Genomic DNA, 22,518 nt, shown 5'->3' with positions numbered 1-22,518 from the left:
TTCCTCTAAATAGAAAGTTGGCTCTCAAGACTTGATTCAATTCAGTTTTAACTTTTTTGGCAAGAACACTTCACAGGTAAAACAGAATGATTTCTGAAGCTAGAAAAAGAGTTGGAAAAGGCCTTGAAGGCTTGGTGCTACCCCTTGGATGACAGATCAAGCTTAAGAAATGCAATGGTCAGTCAAGGGCTAGAATGCTGCACTGGAGAACAGTGTCCGAAGGGAGAGAGGGTGACGCTCGAGAGAGATCCTGGAGACCAACCTTGCCTACTTCACAATCATGCCCAGGGCTAACTTAGTCAAAACTGAAAGGACTCTTACTAAAAGTCATCCAGTCCAGTGTTCTATTTGATGTCTCAATATCCTCCCCACCAAATCTTGATGAGCCTCTCTCTGAGCCATGTCAGAGAGAGGGAACTTACTATCCTGTGAAAATACAAACCTACCTAGTAGTAGAAAGAGCACTGAGGTCAGAGTTAGGATGATCCTCCCCAACCATTTACTAGCTGTGTGATAGTTGCATTTAACTTGTCAGAGCTTCAGTTCCTTTACTGGCAAAACAGGGCTAAAGACACTTTTTATATCTGTCTTAAGGATTTGTGAGAGTGAAAGAAGGCAATACGTAAGGGCTCTTTCGATGTAAAATGCTATACAGAAATAAGAAAAGAACTTGGTGTCGTCTTCACACTTCAACCCCTAGACTCTTATTAGTCCAGTGAAAATTTATTTAACAAGCATGCATTAAGTACCTATTGTGTCTTAGGTACTAGAGTGCAAAGGATGAGCAAGGTAAATATAAGTCCCTGCTTTGTGGAAAGCACCTTAAGATTACAAGTCCAAACTTGTACCTTATATAATAAATGTGTAAAATGCCGTAATTAGGGTCTCAAGCTAAGCCACTGGCCCCAGGGATGGAAAGGAGGAGACAGATTTAAGCAGTGTTTAAGTGGCCAAATCAATACAACTTGGTATAATAGATTTGAGGTAGGGAATGAGGATAGAAAGGAAGGATTTCAAAGGCGACTGGGTTTTACCACTGCGATAATTATAAGGTAGGCAGGAAAAGAAAGTTAATTATTTTGGATTAAACAAATAGAGTTTGAAGTACTTACAAGATATCTAAGTGGTGGTGTCCAGGAGAGTTAGCAATATGGGTCTGACGTTGAGGGAAAAATTAGAGCTAGAAATTAAATATTTGTGATTCATCATATTCCGGATGGTGTTCAAGTTGTGAGTGTGGATGAAAAGGCCAAAGATGGGACATAAAAGTAAAATGCTTACAGAATTGGGTATTTCCTGATTTGAGACACCATTTAAGGCCTGTCAGTTAGTTAGTGGATAGTCTCATAGTTATCAATCATCTTTAAACTACAAGGGAAGAGAGTTGAGCTTTAGAATATGACTTTCTGTTTAACATAGTCATGTGAACTTAAACTTGGTTCCACCATCATATTAAACCCCATAATTAGTATATTTAATTCTTCCCTTAATGCCAATACTCAAAATATTTGGCTTCTAAGAAAAATGTTCCGATAAGTATATAGTAGTAATTTTGAAAATTGGTCCTATTGTTCATTCATTTGATGGCCGTGTACTCTTCACAGAATGTAATAACTTGGAGAGAGAATCATCATGAGAAATGATTATGTGAGGAAGAAAAGTGGGCCTCCCATCAAATGCTGCTGCAACAATGAAAAGCCACTGGAAAAAGTAGAAAGGGAAGTAGGTGTGTTCCGTTCCTAGATTAGGAATTTCTGGGAAGCACTTGTGCTGCATCTCAGTATGTGGTGTGCAGGGCTTACATCGGAGGCTGCCAAGTTTTCGAGACTTTGATTAGCCCATGTTAAATCTTTCAAAACCTTGATTAGCCCACGTTAAATCTTGTCACAGCTTTTCTCCAAGGAGCATGTGTATAAACCAGAAAACAACTTCTTATCATCTTGTTACAACTGTTTATGATTCAGTTTAAAAAAAAAAAGGCAGAAACATTTGAGAATTCTTTAGTGTTCTAAGCTGTCTGTAGGAAAGTTTTTTTCTAATGATTTTAGCAAACTCCAAAAGAAAAAAAAACCTACTCTAGTCCCCAGATACACAGACAGCCTAATGCTAATGGAAGAAATAACTTATGCTGTTTTCAACTCTCATTTTAATAATCGTGTGAGTTAATCTAGTGACTAAGCAGTAAAGTGAGATGCATTTTTTGTTCTGTTTTATGGTCTCCATGGTGACTTTAGATTTGAAAACCTTCGAAAAGAGAGAGTAATGTTACAGCGAAGGTACTTAGCTGGCTAACGCATTCATCTGACATGGTGTTTTCAGTGAAGTGGTTCTATTGAACTTGCAAGACGTGTCTTTTATTTTTCTTCCTAACGCACATGGACACAGCCCACTGTTGGACAAGGCTTATGTTTGGGTGGCATCTGAGGTTGATAGTTCAATGGAACAATAAAATGCAAATGTAATAATAGAAAGACCTTCATATTCTCTTCTGCCACTCTCAGCTTTTCTGCATTGCACAGCTTAGAAAGATCAAAGCACCTCCTCCAATTCACTGCTAAGCTGTGATGTTGTAATCATCAGCCTCAAGGAACTCTTTTCTGGCACGAGTTCAGTGTTACAAGGCAAAAGACTCATTGCTCTTTAGGATTTTATAACCTTTTTTAGTTCTGTCTTACATTCTCAGGTAGCAGCTAGAGTATTCCAAGCTACCCTCCACACTGACAAATTTTGATGTTCTGATTAGCTCCTGCTAACCTTATCAGTATTTCAGAATATAGCTGTTACAAAAACAGCTTCATGTCATCCTGTTGAATTGTGTGGAACTTAAATTGTCAGTGCTTGATTTTACCTGTTTTCTGCTTGCATTCCAGTTTCTTATTGTCAGTATAATTTTTCCTTTTTGTTCATTCTCCTTTTTTTCCTATTTCTTGCATATAATTTCCAGTAACTTTCCCCATCCCAAGTCTTTTCTTCACTTTACCATTTCCCTCTCTACTGTTCCCTTCCTTTTTCAGGGATAAAAAAGATAGGATACACTAAATCATTTCTTTCTCTCTCTTAAAAAACAGATGATTTTTTTTTCCATTTTAAAGAAACTCCACAAATACAAAAAGAGGAAAATTTTTACAATCACTCATGGCCCTATGTATTGTTAATGTTTTGGTATATTTTTTAGTCCTTTATTTATGCATATTTTTCTTACATACTTCTGATCATGCTTTCTTTACAGTTGTTCCTGTCTCCTTATAGTTAACATTTGATATATGCATTTTTACATGATTTTATAAACCCTAAACTTTCTAAGTGGTTTTCTTATTAAAAGGAAGACACCAGGGAGACTCACCCTCCCAGATTGTCGGTGTGATTGTAGGCAGCTTGTAGATGTGACTTCTTTTGATAAACAAGTGGTTGCTTATTTCCTGAACAAACATTTCTAGAGAACCTGCCCTGTATGGCATAAATTTTGAGGATACACAAATATATAAGACAAGTGCTCCCTCTTCTCACAAATGGGCATCCAGAAGCCATGACAGACTTGTAACCCAACATATTCCTCTCTGACTTGTTCAGTCCTCCCTGTAATAGGCCTGTGGCGCTCAGTTGCCATGGAAGCAAAGAATAAGGTGCAAACTCTGCTGGGAGTGTTGGCTGCACTGAGGAGGTGCCGTCTGAGCCAAGTCTCCAAAGGATGAGTAGGAGTTTGCCAAGTGGAAGTGAAGAGGGGGAGCTGCCAGGTGGAGAAAACAGAAAGGGTGTGAATGGGAGTCTGGAGAGCAGGTAAAGTTAGATGTACCTGAGCATGTGATCCTCTGGGCCAAGTGGCAGAGATAAAGCCAGAGAGGCAAGTCGTGGGCAGATTTTATGGCCTCTTGTCACCCTTCTAAGGAGTTTGGCCTTTGTCTAAGGAGTTTGGCCATAGGAAGCCAGGAAAGGTTTTGGCAGGGAGTATTATGTGATTCCTGTGTCTTGTAGAAAGACATCTCTCCAGTGATACAGAAAGTAGGCTGTTTGGGGGATGGAAGGAGGTAGACTTAGAGTGGCGCCAAATTGTGTGTACTTGTTTTGTGCCAGATATGATTCTAAATGTTTTGTTATCATTTAATCCTCACAACAGTGAGTGGGAGGAAATTGCAGTTTGTTCAGAGATGCTTGACCTGCCTGTTGTCTCACAGGTACTAACGGTACCAAGTTGCAGAGGCAAGAAGTTTGGCAACGTCTCTCTTCTTGGTATATCACATGAGGGAGACAGATGAAGCTGCTTTTCCATGGTTGTCTGAATTAGAGGTGAGGAAGGCCTGGACCAGGGCAAAGAGGGCCATGTTTGGGAGACGTTGGGAGGGGGCAAAGATTTTTCTACATGGCAACAGCCATCTAGTGTGAAGAGGTCGCCAGAGTCAGAAAGCATTCACTGAGGAATTCCAAAGAGCCTCAGAGGTGATGGTGTATGACTCTACATGAGGCGTTATCCATTGTGTCAGAGTACAGGCGGATGGACAATGGGGACTTGCATCCTGAGGAAGGGGTCCAGAGCTGTCCAGACACTACAGGCCAGTGGGTTTCATTCAAAAACCATATTGTCCTGCTTGAGAGGCTCCCACTGGCCATATTTGAGACAGTTTGAGCATCACAATGAAATAATGACAATAATTGATCGTAAAACATTAATAAAAAGCATTTTAAAAATTAGTGTTGGAGGAGAAAAAGCCAACTAGTAGATTTAAAAGAAATATTAGAAATAGAGACTCACCATTTTGCAACCACTATAATAATAAAAGCAAGAATCATCAATGGATGCTAAAACCATTGGGTGAAAGGTTGGGGACCATAATATTTATATAATTTCAAAAAAATCACAAATTTCTTATTAATTATAAAGAGGCAAAGGTGTGTATTCAGTGGAGAAATCTGGCAGACACTCTGATAGCCAAGTGATCAAACCAGTAGCAGGACAAATGGTATCAGATGCTTTTTGACGTGATGCGCTGGGAAGGCGCATCATTTCTGTAATATTCCTGCCAATAACATTTAACTTGAATTTAAATATAAGGAAACAATCAGATAAAACCAAATTGGGGGACATTCTATAGAGAAATTAGACTAGACTCTGCAAAAATGTCAATATCATTAAAAAAAAAGACTAAGAAACTGTAGTAGGCTAAGAAAAATTAAGAGTATGGAAAGTAACCTCAGTATATATTCTCTGATTGGATCCTAGATTGGGGAAAAAGTTATAAAAGACATTGTTGAGACCGTTGGGAAGTCTGAATAAGGATGTCTTTTAAGTGTGATAGTATTGTGTCGTTGTTAAATTTCGTGAGTGTGATTATAGAAGAAAATGTCTTTGTTTTTAAATTTAGGGAGTGAAGTGTCGTAATATATTCATCTCATTCTCAAATGGTCCAGGAAAAAAAGTGAGAAAGAGAAAGGAGAAGCAAATGTGACAGATGTTGGTAATTGACGAGTGTAAGGGAAGAGTCTGTGGGTGTTCATTGTGCTCTTCTTTAGATTTAGAAATTTGCGAAACAAAAACCTGAGTGAATTTTTTTTTCAATTTTACCTTCATGACCAGATAGGCTAAAGGATCTCTCAACACTTAAAGCAAATGTAACTTTGTTAAAGGGAAGTATTGCCTGACTGAAATACTGGATTTCTTTAATGTGATAAATAAGAATATGGGTGAATGGAAATCCATAGCTGGCCTTTATTTAGAGTTTTATGAAGCCTTTGATAAATCTCCTTACTAGAGGCCATAAAAAATTTAAAGGTGTTTACTGGGGGAAAGGAAGACTGGTTGGGGATTTTATTTTTATTAAAAAATTACTGTTTTATTGCTGATAATTACTTACAGACACCCCCCCTCAAAAAAAAATGTGCCTAGTATAGGAATTGGTGGATACATTTGGTAATGGAGAGGTGCAGATAGCCAAATCCTTCAGAGCTTGGTGGAGGGAAAGGTGTTTTTAAAAGTTGTATATGTGAGTTCTGAGAGGATGTGCGTGGTGAAATCTCTCTACCTCAGATCCATTGAGATGGATATAAATTGTGCATGAAACTAAATCTTTCCAGAAGTGAAACGATTACCAATCTGGAGGAAGAATTCAGAAAAGTCTCCTGTGATCACAGATGAGCATCCATGAGGGTTGTGTATTTAAGGAGGACCGTCCAAATTTCACTTGTTGGCTGCTAGGCATTGAGTTCTCACTTAAGGACCCTCATCCCCCCCCCGCCAAAAAAAAAGATTGACCTGACTCGGTTATTGTAACGCTGTCTTAAGTTTGTATAGCACATTATAATTTTAGCAGTCACTTTTAAAAACAGTATCTCGTTTTGGTCGGTAAGGGTTGAGGATAAGGTGGTGCTGTTCTTGCCGTTTTACAGATGAGAGAACTGCAGCTAGAATGGGTAAAATGGCTTGTCCAGAGCCACCTAGATAGTTAACCCAAAACTGGGGTCTGGGGTTGGATTTATCCTGATTGTTGTACCTATGCAAGTAAACTTGGAGGCCTTTGGAGCGTCCCTCCAACTTAGCACAATATAGCAAGGAAAGTTCAAATCAAATTGTAAACAGCTGGTTTAAAAAGGCAGAAAATGTGCAATAAAATTGTGAAAGGTTTCCATGAAAATAACTTTTATAGAGATCGGGAAGTTTGATTTAAATGGAAAAAACACTTATGAAAAATAGATCTTTAGTAAATACTAAATATTGTTTTAGCTATTCAGCTATTTAAATGACATATATCAAATAGATTATATTTCATTAGAATGACAACAAAAAAGTGAACCTGGAGACATTGTCCAGCCTTTGTCGTTTGGGGAGGTGTTTGCAACAATAGCAGGCTCTTTCCAGGGACCCAAAGGCAAGATCGTTTAGGTGAGAGGTCAGACATCTGGATCTGATCCCAACGGAGTCACTGTGTGAAACAGAGAAAGAGCCTCTCTGTTTATTTGCTCGTCTCTGAAATGAACATAATCACATCTGCACTAACCACCTGACAGGCTTGTGAGGATACAGTGAGATCATTGATGGAAAAACTCTGTTAAAAAGTTGGAATCTCTATACAAACAAAAGGTAATGTTTTATTATGTAAAATCACTTTACCACTCCTTTTTTTTCTGCCCCATCGAGAAGGAGTAAAAAGGTATGAGAAATTATAAGGGGCAGTTTTGAGCCTCTCACTGCTGCTGTGAAATCTAAAGCATTCATCAAAATTATGAACACACCACCTTCCCGGTACGGGCTTCAGGGTCACACTAAAGGACATTTTCAAAGCTTATTAATTCTTCAGTGTTCGTCATTGGTGAGGAGGGCTACATGCCAGCTGAAATTTAGGAAGTGGCGTACTCTCGAAGTTTGGGGCCTTAGTCATGTGGGGTTGAGGTCGACTGGGGAATCGCGGTGTGTAGCGTGTGCTTCTCGGTTGCAGGCTGCTCAGCATATGGATTGACAGGGGTTCCACTGATCCTCCTGCTCCCTGCTGCTTGATTCCCTTAGCAGGTCTCATCAGTGGTCTGGGCATTTAAGAGCAGCTTTCTTGGCGTCTCATGGATGATAGTGAATTTTCTGTTTTGAAGGAAGATTATTCTTCAGGACAAGATAAAAATTTATTTGTCCTAGTGGTAGTAGGTAGATTCATTGAATAAGTGAATGAGTCCTTTGAGAGACACCTGGCTGTTTGAGTGGGGTTTGAGAGCATGCCATTACCTCTCTAAGGTACCTGGGCTGCTCAAGAAGTTACTTTATATGGATCCAGTTCCTGGTGTCTGTATGCTTGTGAGGGACTGACTGTGCGCAGGTGGCATACAGTTTTGCAGATCATACATACGTGGAGTCAGAGAATTTAGGTCCCATTCCCAGCCCAACACTGAACAGCCAGGGGACCCAGGATGGAGCTAAGACCTGCCTTGCTGATTTTTCAAGGCTGCTGCAAAATGAAGCATTGGTAAGGGGCAAGGATTATATTAAATAGCATTTCTACTCTTTAACGCTCACTGTCGGCCCTTCATCAAAGTTATGCCAAAGCCGTTGATTTATGCAGCATTATTTGTTGAGTTTTGCTTCCAGGTTCTCCCTCTCCTCCCAGTAGGAGGTGAAGCACAGGAGTATCCTTGCTCTTCAAATGCAGTTAAGGAAAATGTCAGTGCACTAGGCCATCTGCAGACTGAATGATGATGAACAGACTACGATCAGAGCATTGTGTTATTCAGCAGTGGAAAAACACTTGGGGAAACCTGTTTTTTGATAACCAAAGGTTCACTGGTGCTAACTGGACTTGACTGGTCTGTCTCATTCGGAAGCCTCTGCCGCCTTCTTCTGCTCTCAGTTTCTTTCTATGCCTTGTTATTGCTTAAGTGATTTGGCCAGTTTACTTAATTTCTTGGCCATTCATTAGAAGTTGAAGAAAACTGCTTTATATTTTCACTGAAAACTGATTTTTCTGTGACCCTAGGAGACCATAATTCACATAGTGATGTAGCTATGAGACCTTCTTGTCACAGCTTTGTAGTGTCCACTGAGAAACGTTTACTTGAGTGTCCCCCAAAATGTCTCTGCTTTCAAAAATGAACATTCAGAAGCCTACTAATGGGGAGGTGACAGTTCCGGTTACAATGGAGTAGGCACACTCCATCCTCTTTCCCCCTGAACTCAACCAAAAAAACATGGGGCAGAATGTGTGGGGCAGCTCTTTGGGGACCCTGAATATGGTAGCAGGCAGATTGGGAAGGAAACTAAAATGGGAAGTATGAAAGATCCAGGCGTGAGTTTCCCGATTTTTCTTCTTCTTTTTTTCCTCCCGTGTCTCCTGCCTGCACTCAACCTAGGTCCCAGAACTGCAGAGCTCCAAGAGAATCCCTCTCTTTCTTGCCGAAGGACAGGAAGAGAAGTCCCCAGGAGACAGAGACTGGTAGAAATCCTACCAATTTCCACGCAAACCCTGTTAACATGTAGTGTGTACATCCTAGACTTTTTCTGTGCATATTTTTTTAAACAGTTATAATTATACCAAACATTTTGTTTTGTTTTTTCCTCTTAATAGAAGAAAATGTTTGTGATGTAAACTTGCTACACAATCATTGTGAACTTATTTTCTGGTAATTTATTAACCGGTTGTAGCCTAGTTCAGTGCCTGTGAATCCCCTCAGATTCTGGTTCGGTCGGTGCTGAGCAGACACCAACAGCCGACTCCTGGTGTTGCTGGTACTTCCCTGGCCCAGGCTTTGAATAGCAAGGGAACAGTTATTTAACAGTTTCCACTTAGGTCGTTTCCAATTTGTTGCTTTTGTAAAGAAAGTGGCAGTGGGATATTTGTACATAAGGCTTTTCTTCATATTTGGGATCGTTTCTTTGAGGTAGACTGCTAGGAGCAATGTACCTGAGTCAGAGATTATGGCTATTTAGATTGCTGGTCAGTATTAATGATTATTCTTGCAGAGGATTTTGCCAATTGTAATAAATATATTTCTCCTCAAGTTGTAGATGAGGAAACTGAGGCTTAGAATGGTTCCGCTGCCGAGGCTCACACAGCTAATTGGTAGAAAAGCCATGATTTTAGCCCAGCCCATCTGTTCTAGAGGCCGCCTCTTCCCCGCACTGCTCTATAGAGGGCCGCTGCCTTCACCTGCTCCCCTCCTCTTAGATGAGCCTGTTTGAGAAGATCAGTGGCATTATACCTGCCACACCATTGGCCGTCTTTTTTTAGCTTTGCTAATTTGATATGGGGAAAAAATGAGCTGCTATTCATGTTAATTTTTATTTCTAATTTTGATAGAGTCTATGCCTCCAGCTGATCACATCCTTTGTCCTTTGATAAATTTTGTTTCCTAAATTGGTCTTATTTTATTTTATTTCTGTGTGCTGTGTACTCGGTAAAGATGTTACCTTGTTTCTATTCCATTTGTTTTATAATTTGTCTTTTACTTTGTTTGCTTTTTTAAACATAATGAAAAATTTTTATGTAACTGTAACCAGCCTTACCTCTTTCTCGCAAAGCTTAAAGAGACTTTCTCTTTGGAGAGGTTTGACAAACATGGAAAGATATTTTAGAAAGAAAGTGTAAGGGGTTTTAAGGGCACTTGTAAGAAATGCAGCATTAAATTTTAGCTGTTTTTCTTCAGTGCCATGTTTGCTTCATAATTTCTTCCTCCTGCCTTGCATATACATTTTCCCCACGAATGTTTTCCTGCTAAAATTGGAGAGAAAATTGCGGAGTAATGGTGCTTGAGAATATGATTTATAGTTTTCAAAACACAGAGGGAATTTTGGAAGGCCAATTTGAAATCATGTAAAATGAAGAGCTCCCTAAGATTTTTTGCCATCATTTTCTTCTGTATATTACCCATTGTTATGACAGAACCGTACCAGACTTTCCATTTAAAACCTTAAAAATTTTTGTCGCATTTACATGCATGCAACTTAAAAAACAAAAGGGTACTTAACGATTTGTTATGAAAGACAGTAGCCCCCTAACCATAACCCTCCTGCAGCCCACTTTCCTACTCTCTCAACTCTTAACTGAATCTTGAGACTCAGATTTGTTTAACTGAATCTTTAACTTAACTGAATCTGTTTACCTTCACATCCTTAAATCTTTTTACAGGTCTTTTTTGTGTATGTGTACCCTCAGGTCTCTAAGTGACATGGCAATATTGTTTCTTTATAATTGCTAATATAGGCATGTCACTATTATTGACTTCCTGCTGTGGAACGCCAAGATTTAGAGTCCTCTTGTTCCTTCCTCTCCCCACCCCCACCAGCTTGCAGGTTCTGTGCCTTTTTCTTCCCTTCTCCCTCTCCCCCCCGTCATCCCATCACACACATTCACACTTCTTGTCCTGTCTTCCCAGTGTAGTTTTCTGTCCTTGATTTAACTCAATATTCACTGCTTACACTGTTATAGTTTTGTAAATGCTATTCACAGGTAAGTCATGTAGTTTCCTATAATTACTTTTCCTTTTCTGGACAATATTTTATTTCCTGTAGAATTAGTAATTGCCTTGCTCTTTGCTTTATTAGTTTTCTGTGTACTTATTCAATACCCTTATGTTGTGACTCTTCTCACTACAGCCGGAGGCACTGGGTCTTCTGTTAGTGTCACTTCCTTGAAGATAACTCCCCAGAGCTCTGACTCACCCGTTGGGCATGCTCACTTTCTAAGCCTGCACTGCTCTTCGGCTCTCCGTTGGCATTCTAGCAAATCCTGTTTCTTCTTTTTTCTTTTTACTCCTTTGCTTTGTAGAGCATATCCTTTATAATTTCCTGAAAAAAAGTACATAGGTGGTAATTATTTGAATCTTGTATATATGACAATGGTTTGAGTTTATTCTTAGTTTATGCATAGTTAATAATATGGCTGGGTATAGAATTCTAAGCTGGCAATCATTTTCCCTCAGAATTTGGAGGCATTTTTCCAAAGCCTTCTGTTTTCCAGTGTTGCTTTTGAAAAAGTCTGATTCTTGATCCTTCATATGAAGCTTGTTTTTAATCTCTGCAGGCTTAAGAGTTCTTCTTTGCCCTCAGTTTCTGAAATTCCATGATGCCGAGTCTTGCTCTGTAAAACTGTTTTCTTCTATTGAGCTGGGCATTCAGTGATCCCTTTGAATTTGGGAAATCATGTCCTCTGTGCAATGTGTTTCAACCTGCCATCCTTATCTAGAAATCTTGATAAATTTTTTAAAGTAAAATGATAATGAAACGTATGTTTCCCAAAGCCTGGAATATTATCAGTTAAATGTTAAAAAGGGATCATGATGATTAAATTGGCCAACAACAATTTAAAAGAGTGCTGACAAGCGTAAAATATAGACATTCACACATTTCATTTGACAGAGCAAATAAAAGTTGCAGTGAGTGACTTGTTCAAGCCATTTATTGCTCTAGTATCCAGCCCAGACTTGTATCAGAGACAGGTAGACTTATTCTTAAACTTTTTTCACCCGTATTAAAAGGAAAAACATGCAGTTCTACCCACATAATTTCAGAAGATTGAAGGTACATCCTATCAATCCCTTGTTTTAATTTGGTCTCCAAAAATCACATACTAAAAGATATTTGTATATTTGACTGTCCCAACCTCCAATTGCATTAGCTAAATTAATAGAACAGTTGTCCTCTAGGCCAAGCTTGCGAAAATATATATATTTTCCCTAGAGATTTAAGTTTTCTATTCCCCATAAATGGCAGTTATCATAGTAAATCAATCAGTCAGTCTTTCTGTATTAGTGTAATAAAAAAAATTGGGTAAACATCTGCTGAAATGTCCCATAAAAAGTGCTAACGTCTAAGGAAGGTTCTGAAGCCACATGTTTCATCTCTAGGACCATACTCTTTCCAAGGGCTGCCCAAGGAACGGGAAACATTGAATGGGCAGACTTCATGGTGAGGGATTTTATGTGTCTTAATAGAAGCTTGTAAAGGAAAAACAGTCCTGTGTATCTCCTCTACTCTCAATAACCACACTGAACACTTCTGTGATCAGATGTGTGGGGGTTTTCCCCTCGTATCAAGCAATTCTCCAACTCTCTTTAGTCAGTTCTGATACTGTCTACCCAGAGATAGCATCAGATCCTACAGTTTAAGGGCTCAGTCTCACACTGACCGCCCTCCCACTTCAGATGCCAGTCACCAGTCTGTATTGTCACCTGTGTTTCTGACCAACCCTCTGTAAATCAGAGGTTCCCATGACCCCCTCCTCTGGTTCAATTAATTTACTAGAGTGGCTCACGGAATTCAGGAAAACATGTTACTTACTACATGACTAGCTTATTATGAAACGATATAACTCAGGAACAGCCAGATGGAAAAGATGCATCGGGCAAGGTGTGTGAGAAGGAGCGTGGAGCTTCCATGCCCTCTGTGGGGTGCACTGCTCTCCCCATATCTCCACATGTTCACCAACCTGGAGCTCTCTGAACCCTGTCCTTTTGGATTTTGTGGAGGCTTCATTATGTAGGCATGTTTGATCAAGTCGTGGGCCGTTGGTAATTAACTCAACCTCCAGTCCATCTCCCCGCCCTGGAGGTGGGGGACGAGTGGGACTGAAAGTCCCAACCCTTTAATCATTTGACTGGTTCTCCTGGCAACCAGCCCCATCCTTAGGGGCTTTTTGAAAGACACCTCATTAACATGACTTAAGTGTGGTTGAAAGGGACTTGTTATGAATAGCAGAAGACACTTTTTCTCTCTCTCTTCACTTAGGAAATTCCAAAGGTTTTAGAAGTTCTGTGCCAGCAACGAGGACAAAGACCAAATATCTGTTTCTTATTATAAATCACAATATCACAAAGCCTAATTCTGAGTTTAACTAGAAATCATAGCACACTTTCGTGTGGGCTAATAATGAATCTTGTTTTCTCTTTTCCCATCAGCTTTTTGGAGACTGGGAAGCCCAACTTCGGAGAATAATGAAGCTCATTGCTGGCGGTGGCCTGTCCATCACTGGCTCTCACAACATGTGTGGGGACTATCTGTACAGCGGCCACACAGTCATGCTCACACTCACCTACTTATTTATCAAAGAGTGTAAGTCTCAAATAGCCTTCATTAGAATTGCTCTCCTGCCATTTCCCATGGTCCCTGGGAAGTCTGCTGAAACGAGACTGGAGGCCTCAGGAGGGCAGGACCTCATCTCACCACCACGCCCGGATTCAGCAGGCACCCAGGGAAATATGTGTGAGAGGAAGTAACTGCTCTTCTTGACAGGTTTTTTACTCAAGTGTCAGCTGTAGTATTGGGGGTGTTTTACAGCTGCTGATGGGAGCCAAAAGGAAATCTCATAAATACACAAAAATACAGTATGAGGCCTGCTTGGAGATGGAAGATCATGTGTTCACTCAGTAGCCATTTCTCTAAGCACCTGGCACTATGCTGTATGCTGAGGGTACAGTGGTGGGTCAGTGATCTCTACTCTTATAGAAGCCACGGGCTCAGGGACACTGAATGAGGCAGACTCTAAATGGGAAATTTCTTTTAAAAATGTACTTAAATATTTTATTATGGAACACACAGAAATTAGTATTAAAGATACCCCTGTACTTTGCTCAGATTTAATATATATTAGCATTTTCCATATCTGTTTCAGATAACCCTTTAAAAAAGCAAATTAAATGTCAATATGTGATTAAAGCCTTTCATCCCTTCCCCCTCCTATTGTCCTGTATTATTTCCATGCATGTTTTTGTACTTGTGTATTGTTTTCTGGTTTTTAAAATTTACATAAGTGATATCATGCTATATATAATCTTCAGCCACTTTTCTCTCAAATTGTGTTTTTGAGACATGAGACTCTGGTTCATTTTAATTGCTATTAGTATTTTAATACTATAAGTGAACCACAGATTATTTATTCATTTTTCTACTGGTACAAAATTCAGTTGTCCTCAATATTTTGCTGTTAGAAACAGTGAGCATTATACAAGCAATTTCCATGAAGGGAGATAAGTAAACCAGGCTGCTGGTACCGCAGAGGAGGGGCACACGTTGCAGTCTGGAGGTGTCGTGGGAGCATGTGGCACCTTGTGGAAGTGTAGTTGTGGTAGGGATTCAGAGTGGGGGTGATCATGAGAAATGACATGGACTGGTAAGTAGGAACTAGATGGTGAAGTGTGCCTTAAGCCGCCAGAAAGAGTCTGAACTTCTGTCTGACAGATGGGGTGCCTAATGAAGGGTTGTAACCGGCAGGGCAATGTCATCATACTTGCCCCAGAGAGACAGAGAGAGAAAGAAACCACTCTTGCAGCAGCTTGCAGGATATACTGGAGAGGGGCAAGATTAGAGACCAGGAGAAAAGTTAGGAGACTGACTGCTGCTATGATCCAGGAAAGAGATGGTGGTGGCCCAAACTATTGTGATGGCATTGGGAATGGAGAGAACTGGAGGGAACTGAGAGGGATTAACAAAGAAGGGTCAACAGATAGCAAGGTTGATTGTGGGGGTACAGTAGACACATGGTGGACTAAAGGGTGAAAGCCCAGTTTTGATCTTTTTTTTTTTTTTTTTAAGATTTTATTTATTTATTTTTTCCCCCCAAAGCCCCAGTAGATTGTTGTATGTCATAGCTGCACATCCTTCTAGTTGCTGTATGTGGGACGCGGCCTCAGCATGGCCGGAGAAGCAGTGCGTCGGTGCGCGCCCGGGATCCAAACCCGGGCCGCCAGCAGCGTAGCGGGCGCACTTAACCGCTAAGCCACAGGGCCGGCCCCCAGTTTTGATCTTAAAACACTAAGGTAAGGAACACAGGAGGAGAAGAGATGATGCGCTTCAGGGCACTGAGTGAGAGAAGGGAGAGTAGGTATTCTTCTGCTTGTGTTTAGTATGTGACCAAATAGAGTGAATTCTAACAATGTCTGTTCACAATTGTCAGGGCGTGATCCAGCCCTTGGACTGGGATGTAACTGGTCATGGAAAATGGGAACCAAATAGGCCTGGTGTCAGCAGCCCTGGGGGAGGGATTCCTGCCCCCTGCTGGTTGGTACCTGAAATCATTTAATGGGGCTAACTAAGCCTCATCCTTCTTGAAGATAAAGCTGTGTACCATATTAGGAAACTTGGAAGATTTGTGTCACAAACTCTAATTTTTGAATCCTGATGATATCACTTACTAGCTCTGTGACCTTGAGAGAAACCTATACCTATACCTCTAAGTCTTAGTTTCCTCATCTTTAGAGTGAGATACTGATAGCTACTTAATGGGTCAGGGAGAGGTGGTAAAAATTAAAATAGGTAGCATATATGGACACTAATAATAGAGTTGCATGGAGAATGAGTGGTAGCCACTATTTGTTGTTGTATTGTTAAGGTATCAAATATAAATTTTCCTGATGTCGTATGGAGCCCTATACATACACTAAGACCTCTACCCTGACCACTCACTTCGTTTAAAATTGCAAGCCACCCTTCACCCTTCTGACCCTGCTTATCCTGTTCAACTTTTACTTTTTCATAGCAATAATGCCTTCTAACATAGTGTATAATTTACTTATTTATTATGATTATTGTTTATTGTCTCTCTTCCCTACTAGGAAGGAATCTCCCCACAGAGGGGGCCTCCTTGCCTGTTTTATATGTTGATCTGCATGCCTAGAGCAGTTCTTGTCCTGGGCACATAGATATAGTCTCAATAAATATTGGCTGAATGAATGATTGATTCTTGGACCCCTTGAGAATCCAGTAAAAGCCCAAACTTTCTCCCCTTGGGTGGGGAGGGTAGATCACATTCAAACAATGCTTTTGCCTAAAATTTCAGACCCTCTGAAGCCCTTCTATTGAGAATACAAGGTGCAGAAATGTGCAGGAAGGCCTGCACTAATGGAGATTTTGATGCTTCCCTCAGGTAACTTCCCAAATGGAGGTACAGACAAGTATTTATCTGACACTGCCCTACCGTTGGGAATGCACTTGGACTGGAATTCTTAGGCATTTGCATTCTCTCTTATTTGTATTTGAGAAATGGAAATCTCAAAAGACTTTCAGATTACTGTATGGTTGCAGAGCTGGGAAAGCAAAGCAAATAAGACAGTTATATCAATTATAATTGCTTAGTCCGTGTATAAGGGTCTGTAGACCAAAAGGTATTAATTTTTGTATAGAGCATTAATCCTAAATTATTTACAAGTAAATTTAATTAAATGTCAGTGGACAGTTGTTTTTTTTTTAATGGAGCATGATGCATTAACCTGTCCTAATTTGTCCTTTTAAACTGTATTTATGATTATATGAGTCAAGTAACAACTGAATATGAATTATTATTGCTAGTAAAATCAGTTTATAGAATAAGCTGCTTTCATTCTAACCTTGGTTACAGATAAGCTAAAGCCTTAGATTTGCTAGTGCAAGAGATCTGTTTCAGAAAGAGAGACCCAGGGTAACTGGATTCAGAAGTAGTAGTAGAGGGCCTGGCCCGTGGCTTAGCGGTTAAGTGCGCGCTCTGTTGCTGGCGGCCCGGGTTCGGATCCCGGGCGTGCACCGATGCACCGCTTCTCCGGCCGTGCTGAGGCCGAGTCCCACATACAGCAACTAGAAGGATGTGCAACTATGACATACAACTATCTCCTGGGGCTTTGGGGGAAAAAAATAAATAAATAAAATCATAAGAAGTAGTAGTAGAGACATGATTGGGTCTGCTTAGTGGTACTTGAATAATAGGACTCTTGCAAATTTCTTCTCTTGTCAGATTCCCCTCGACGACTCTGGTGGTATCACTGGATTTGCTGGCTTCTCAGCGTGGTTGGAATCTTCTGTATTCTCTTAGCGCATGACCACTACACTGTGGACGTGGTGGTGGCATATTACATCACCACAAGACTCTTCTGGTGGTACCACACTATGGCCAATCAGCAAGTGAGTTTTCCCCAGTTTGATTTTAGTTTCTCTTGCCTCTTCTGGCCTGGTGTTGATGTCATGGCTAGGGGGAGAGTTTAAAGAATCCATAAATGTCTTAGGTTTCTCTTTTCTTAAGTGGTAGTCAACTAAGATGTGTTGTCTTTTGTGATGCTGATCCACTTCAGAATCAAAAATGAATCAAGAAATGTGTTAATATAATGACATGGGAGATTGCACCCTTCTAGAACAAGTATCACATTCATTGTCCCTGAAAAATATTTTCTAAGCTATGCCCACCTATTGCTTGATTTGCATTCCTACCCTCATCTCCCTACCCTTGGCACCTCATCAAGCTTAATACTTAATATTTAATTAAGTCTGTCCATTTTCATCATAGACAAGTAAGTAGCTAAAAAACTAATTGAGGGGCCGGCCCAGTGGCATAGTGGTTAAGTTCGTGCACTCCACTTCGGCGGCCCAGAGGTCACAGGTTCAGAACCCCAGGTGCAGACCTATGCACCACTTACCAAGCCATGCTGTGTTGGCATCTCGTATACAAAATAGAGGAAGATGGGCGCAGATGTTAGCTCAGGGCCAATCTTCTTCAGCAAAAAGAGGAAGATTGGCAATGGATGTTAGCTCATGGCCAATCTTCCTCACCAAAAAATAATAATAATAATAAAAAAATTAAAAACTAATTGAGGTATTTTTTTATAGATTAGAGATTGAGTAAGCCACAAGTTCTCCTTGAATTCCTGGAATTGGAGTTGTTTTTCTACTAGAGTGTGACCCCCATTTGCAGATGAGTGCAGAGTGTAGAATGGTGGCGTGAGTGTGAAACTGGCATATGTTGATGGACGTGGAGCTGGTCTAGGGTCCTTTGTGAATTTTAATATGGGAAATATTTTAACTTAAAGTGAAAGATTATGAGAAAAGTGTGTATGTTCCTTTTGGGGCTGGAGCAATTAATTGTCCTTCCTGACTTGGTTTTTCCTTTCTTTGTTATCTTAGGTGCTAAAAGAAGCCTCCCAGATGAACCTCCTGGCCAGGGTGTGGTGGTACAGGCCATTTCAGTACTTTGAAAAGAATGTCCAAGGAATTGTACCTCGATCTTACCAGTGGCCCTTCCCCTGGCCAGTAGTCCACCTCAGTAGGCAAGTTAAATACAGCCGGTTGGTGAATGACACATAACAGCTGTACAAAGTGGGGGAAAGAGGAACTGTCCCAAGTGCTAAGAACTCCATGAGAGAAGATGCCATAAAATAAACACCTCCCTAATCCTGTTATCTTTCAGCAGTTACCTTGACTTAACCTATTGAGTTACCTGGTCAGCACTGTGATCTTTTTTTCTCTCCAAAGGACCTGCGTTGGACAACAATAAAGAAAATTTAACCTATCATGCACTGTACACATTTCCTGTTCATAAGTTTGGGATTTACGTAACCCGCAGCCACCATGTTCCTTTGTATATGATGCAACAGCATAAATGTAAGCTTTTATATCATAAGTTCTGGTTTTTCCAGTCACATCTGGAAATAAAGCGTATTATTTTCTTGGGAAAACATACTTTTCATATCTCTTGCCCCAAAGATTGGGCTGTAAGCCATTTTCTAGCAGATGTCTCTATGAAGGTTTCTAAGTACCTGAATGGGGTTCGATGCTGAAATCTTTCTACTTGTTGCGCCGATATTCAAATAAAAATGACAGACACAGAAAGGTTTGGTAACTTTGGGTTTTGTAAAATCAGCAGAGACAGTGTGTCAAAAAGTGCAAAAAAAAAAAAAAAAGATTCTGTTATAAAGTGATTTTCTAAGTATTTCCTAACTTTATTTTTCAAAATGATGTTATGAAAACCAAATTTAAAGATTTTTACATGTCAAAGAAAAGAAGGGTAAAATTTAAAAATGCTTCTTGGGAGAGAAATTTGTCTATGTTTCTAGTGCCTTTCTTGTCTTGATTGTATGGTCAGTAGGCAATCTTAAATGTTTTTATTTAAAATAAAGTATTCCATGAAAATATAAATGTATGTATACACTACTAAATTTTGCATTTATAGCTAAGTTAAATCAGAAGACTGCTTATGGTTTTTAAATTGCTCTGAATTAAAGAATGGGAGAGTTAATTAGAAAGTCAGAGCCTGTTCCCATATTGTGAGCAGGTGGCAGTGACATGTACCACTTAAATTATTTTATCATCTATTTGGTAGTTCGATTTTAACTATACAATGAAAACAGCCATGAAGACTTTTTTTTAAAAGAGAGTTTTGAAAATGATCACTTAACTAAAACTTGAAAGCTATAAATTAGTTATCCATACTCTCATGACAATTTTGTTGGTGAACAACAAAAAAGAGATCTATTTCTTTAAAATATATTTGTGCAGAAACTGCATGTAACTCTAAGTTTTACTCCTAACATAAGTATGTTTGGGGAAGTATTCTATTCTATACTTGCCAATGTGGAGAACAAAATAGTTTTTTAAGAGTAAAGAAGTATATATATCCATTCTGTATTTTACGTGCAGCAGAATTATCTTCCGTAGGGTTTTTTGTGTATTCACAAGGTGATATTTGTATTGTAAAACAATAATGGTGAAGGAAATAAAAAGGCTTTTAAAATTTTGTTTGTTTTAAATCTTTGTAAAGTTACTATTCCAGAGAGTATACTGATATCTTAACAGCTTACCTAGATCATAAATTAATCAAAACGCACTTTTTAAATAAAAACTATTACTTAAAATAAATGGCTGTCATTTCTAATGTGTTCACATTCTTCACAAAAGTCGTAAGTGGAGTCATTAAAGCAAGAGGAAAAACAAGTTTCAGAATTTCTTCACTGAGTTTATTCGACACGGGGCCTTTAATGATCATATTTCTCTTTCCTTGAGATTCCTTAAAATGTGCTCTAATCTTCAGTGACCTCTACAGATGGAGTGTATTTTTAAAAGTATACAAAAAGAGTCACAGATAAGTTAAATTCAAACTGTAGACCACTGTTTACCAACAATTTTGAATTCTTTAATTCTCAATCAAGTCACTGACTTAACTTGTTTTCCCTATAACTGGAAGTAATGCAGCTTTTCCAGTTTAGATGGGAAGGAAAAGTAAGTCTGAAGTGAGAAATACAGTAATAGTACTTTGATAGTCAGAGGTAAGGCAAAATAACTGTTTAAAAAGAAAAAAAAAGATATTATTCCTGATGTGGTAAAGAAAGGAAGATGGTAACAGTGGATGCCTGTCTTTGCTAAAGCATGCTAAGCGTTTCTAGCCAGGGTAGAACTTCTAAGATTTCCTGCGTGGAGTTTTGGACTTGTGTCTCAAGAGAAAATAAATGTGGTGGCCTCTTAACGCAAATAGAGCGACATTCTAGGATAGATTTGTGTTTAACTGTTACAGCCTTTCACTAACTTTGACTATTGACCAGGTGCCGAATATTGAAAGGGAAAGTAACTTGAGTAGTGAAAATGAATTATTGGCTCACGCTAAAAATAGGATCTGTCTATTTTTCTAAGTTGAAATAGTTATATAAAAAAATTCATTATTGTAAATTTATGTACTACACATGTACCAAGAAATTCACTTGGTGATTACTCTTCATGCTTGACTCCTCTGATTCATGCATTGATATACCTTGTGGCCCTCTAGTCTGCAAATCCCAGGAAGGACGAAGAGAAATCACATTGTATTCTGGAGAATTGGAATGTGCTTGATAATGCCTGCCTGAATGAGGACATGCGCTTATTTTTCATTTAGTTTGGTAAACCTAAGCCTTAGACAATAGCTTCTTTGTTTTGCTTAGTTTACAAGTTAGGCATTTTACGTGTATTATCTGTTAACCCTCACACAACCACAAGGTGTAGTTATCACCCCCATTTTACAGGAGATGACTCAGATATGTTAAATAGCTTTCCCAAGGGCATGCAACTGGCAAGTGGTGAAAATATGATAGGAGTCGAAGTTGCCACCCTCCCCTCACCCCATACAAATACTATGAGCTTTCCTAAACTCTCCATTGAAAGTCGGCAGTGAGAGGAATCTGTGTCTATGGTAGTAAAGCTCAGATGACACTTAACGTCGACTGAGAAGGAGGGAATTCACACCATGAGGCGTGAGAGAATAATTTTGCCAATTTCCTAATTACAGTATGTTTCATGTGCATCCCAAATACTTAAATTGATAACTTTGATAAATATCTCATCAACTTGATAATTATCACGTAAAATACATGCTAACTTTAATTGACCATTATTAGACAAAAAGTCAACCACATTTTGAATTAACTAGGAAATGGAATATGCTATTTGGATCCCTCGATACTGGTATCTTGTATCTTTTTCTCCCTTTGGTCAGAAAACTTACTCTGAACAAATCAAAACTACTGACTTGAAATTCTGCTTATCAGCACCTTAAAATATTTATCTGTCTGCTAGTTCAGAGTACAAGTCAGAAGAAAATTAAGCGATGCCTGCTCTCAAAAGCCCAGGCTCCAGCTCCCACAAGGAGGTCAGAAGTGGGCATGATCAGTGAGAGACAGACTAAAAGTGAGAGGAAGTTGCCAGAAGAAAAGGAGACTGAAGCTGGGCCCCACGGGATGACAAGGATTTGGGTAATGGGTGAGGCAGCAGCATTCCAGGAGCATGGCAGGACAGTGGGAATGGCTCTGGCTTACTGTTGGTGGAGAGAAAATGGACTGAGCATTTATCATAAGAGTTCATGTTCTGAGAAATCCTCTTAGTTCTTGAGCCCTGGTGTGGCACAGTGGTGCAGTTTAGCATTTAATAATTGGGAAAATATATGCTATGAACTTAGCAATGCTCTCGAGGATTTGTGGTTTATTAATCACAATAGTCTCTGTGTAACATTTGATTATTAGGAGTAGTAGTTATGTATAGGAGGTTAATCCATCAACATACCATGGTTGGTGAGTGGAAAGATTTGAGGGTCTTGTGAGAATTCTTGGGAAAGGTTTATTGAAAATTTTAAAGGTGAGATCGATAAAATAGAGTCCATTTTTTCAAAGTTTAGCAAAAAAAAAAAAAATGTAGAGAGTCCAGATCCAGATCTATGCAACCTCCAATGTCATGGTTTCTGAGTTGAAGGATGTGTAGGGTGTGGTTACAGGGGCCAGGAATGGCATTCCAGGTGAGGGTAAGGGAGGGCTCTGACACTCCAAGAGGAAGTGATGGCTGGTCCAGAGCCCCTCGCC

The 22,518-nt window shown here is 39.6% G+C and overlaps 1 protein-coding gene across 10 annotated transcripts in view; it reads left to right on the top strand.

The window, feature by feature from the left end:
- SGMS1 (sphingomyelin synthase 1) overlaps nucleotides 1–20,077 on the top strand; it is a 281,381-nt gene extending 261,304 nt beyond the window's left edge. For all 10 annotated transcript variants that reach the window (XM_058543450.1, XM_058543443.1, XM_058543448.1 and 7 more), the window contains 3 exons: nucleotides 13,363–13,516; nucleotides 17,166–17,332; nucleotides 18,326–20,077. In XM_058543450.1, coding sequence (XP_058399433.1) covers nucleotides 13,363–13,516; nucleotides 17,166–17,332; nucleotides 18,326–18,505 — 501 coding nt within the window. In that variant the 3' untranslated portion in view covers nucleotides 18,506–20,077. The remainder of the gene's footprint in view (nucleotides 1–13,362; nucleotides 13,517–17,165; nucleotides 17,333–18,325) is intronic.
- Nucleotides 20,078–22,518: the final 2,441 nt, after the last annotated feature.

The sequence above is a fragment of the Diceros bicornis genome, chromosome 6 (assembly GCF_020826845.1).
Source record: "Diceros bicornis minor isolate mBicDic1 chromosome 6, mDicBic1.mat.cur, whole genome shotgun sequence".
Lineage (NCBI taxonomy): Eukaryota > Metazoa > Chordata > Mammalia > Perissodactyla > Rhinocerotidae > Diceros > Diceros bicornis.
This window is presented reverse-complemented; position numbering and strand designations above follow the sequence as displayed.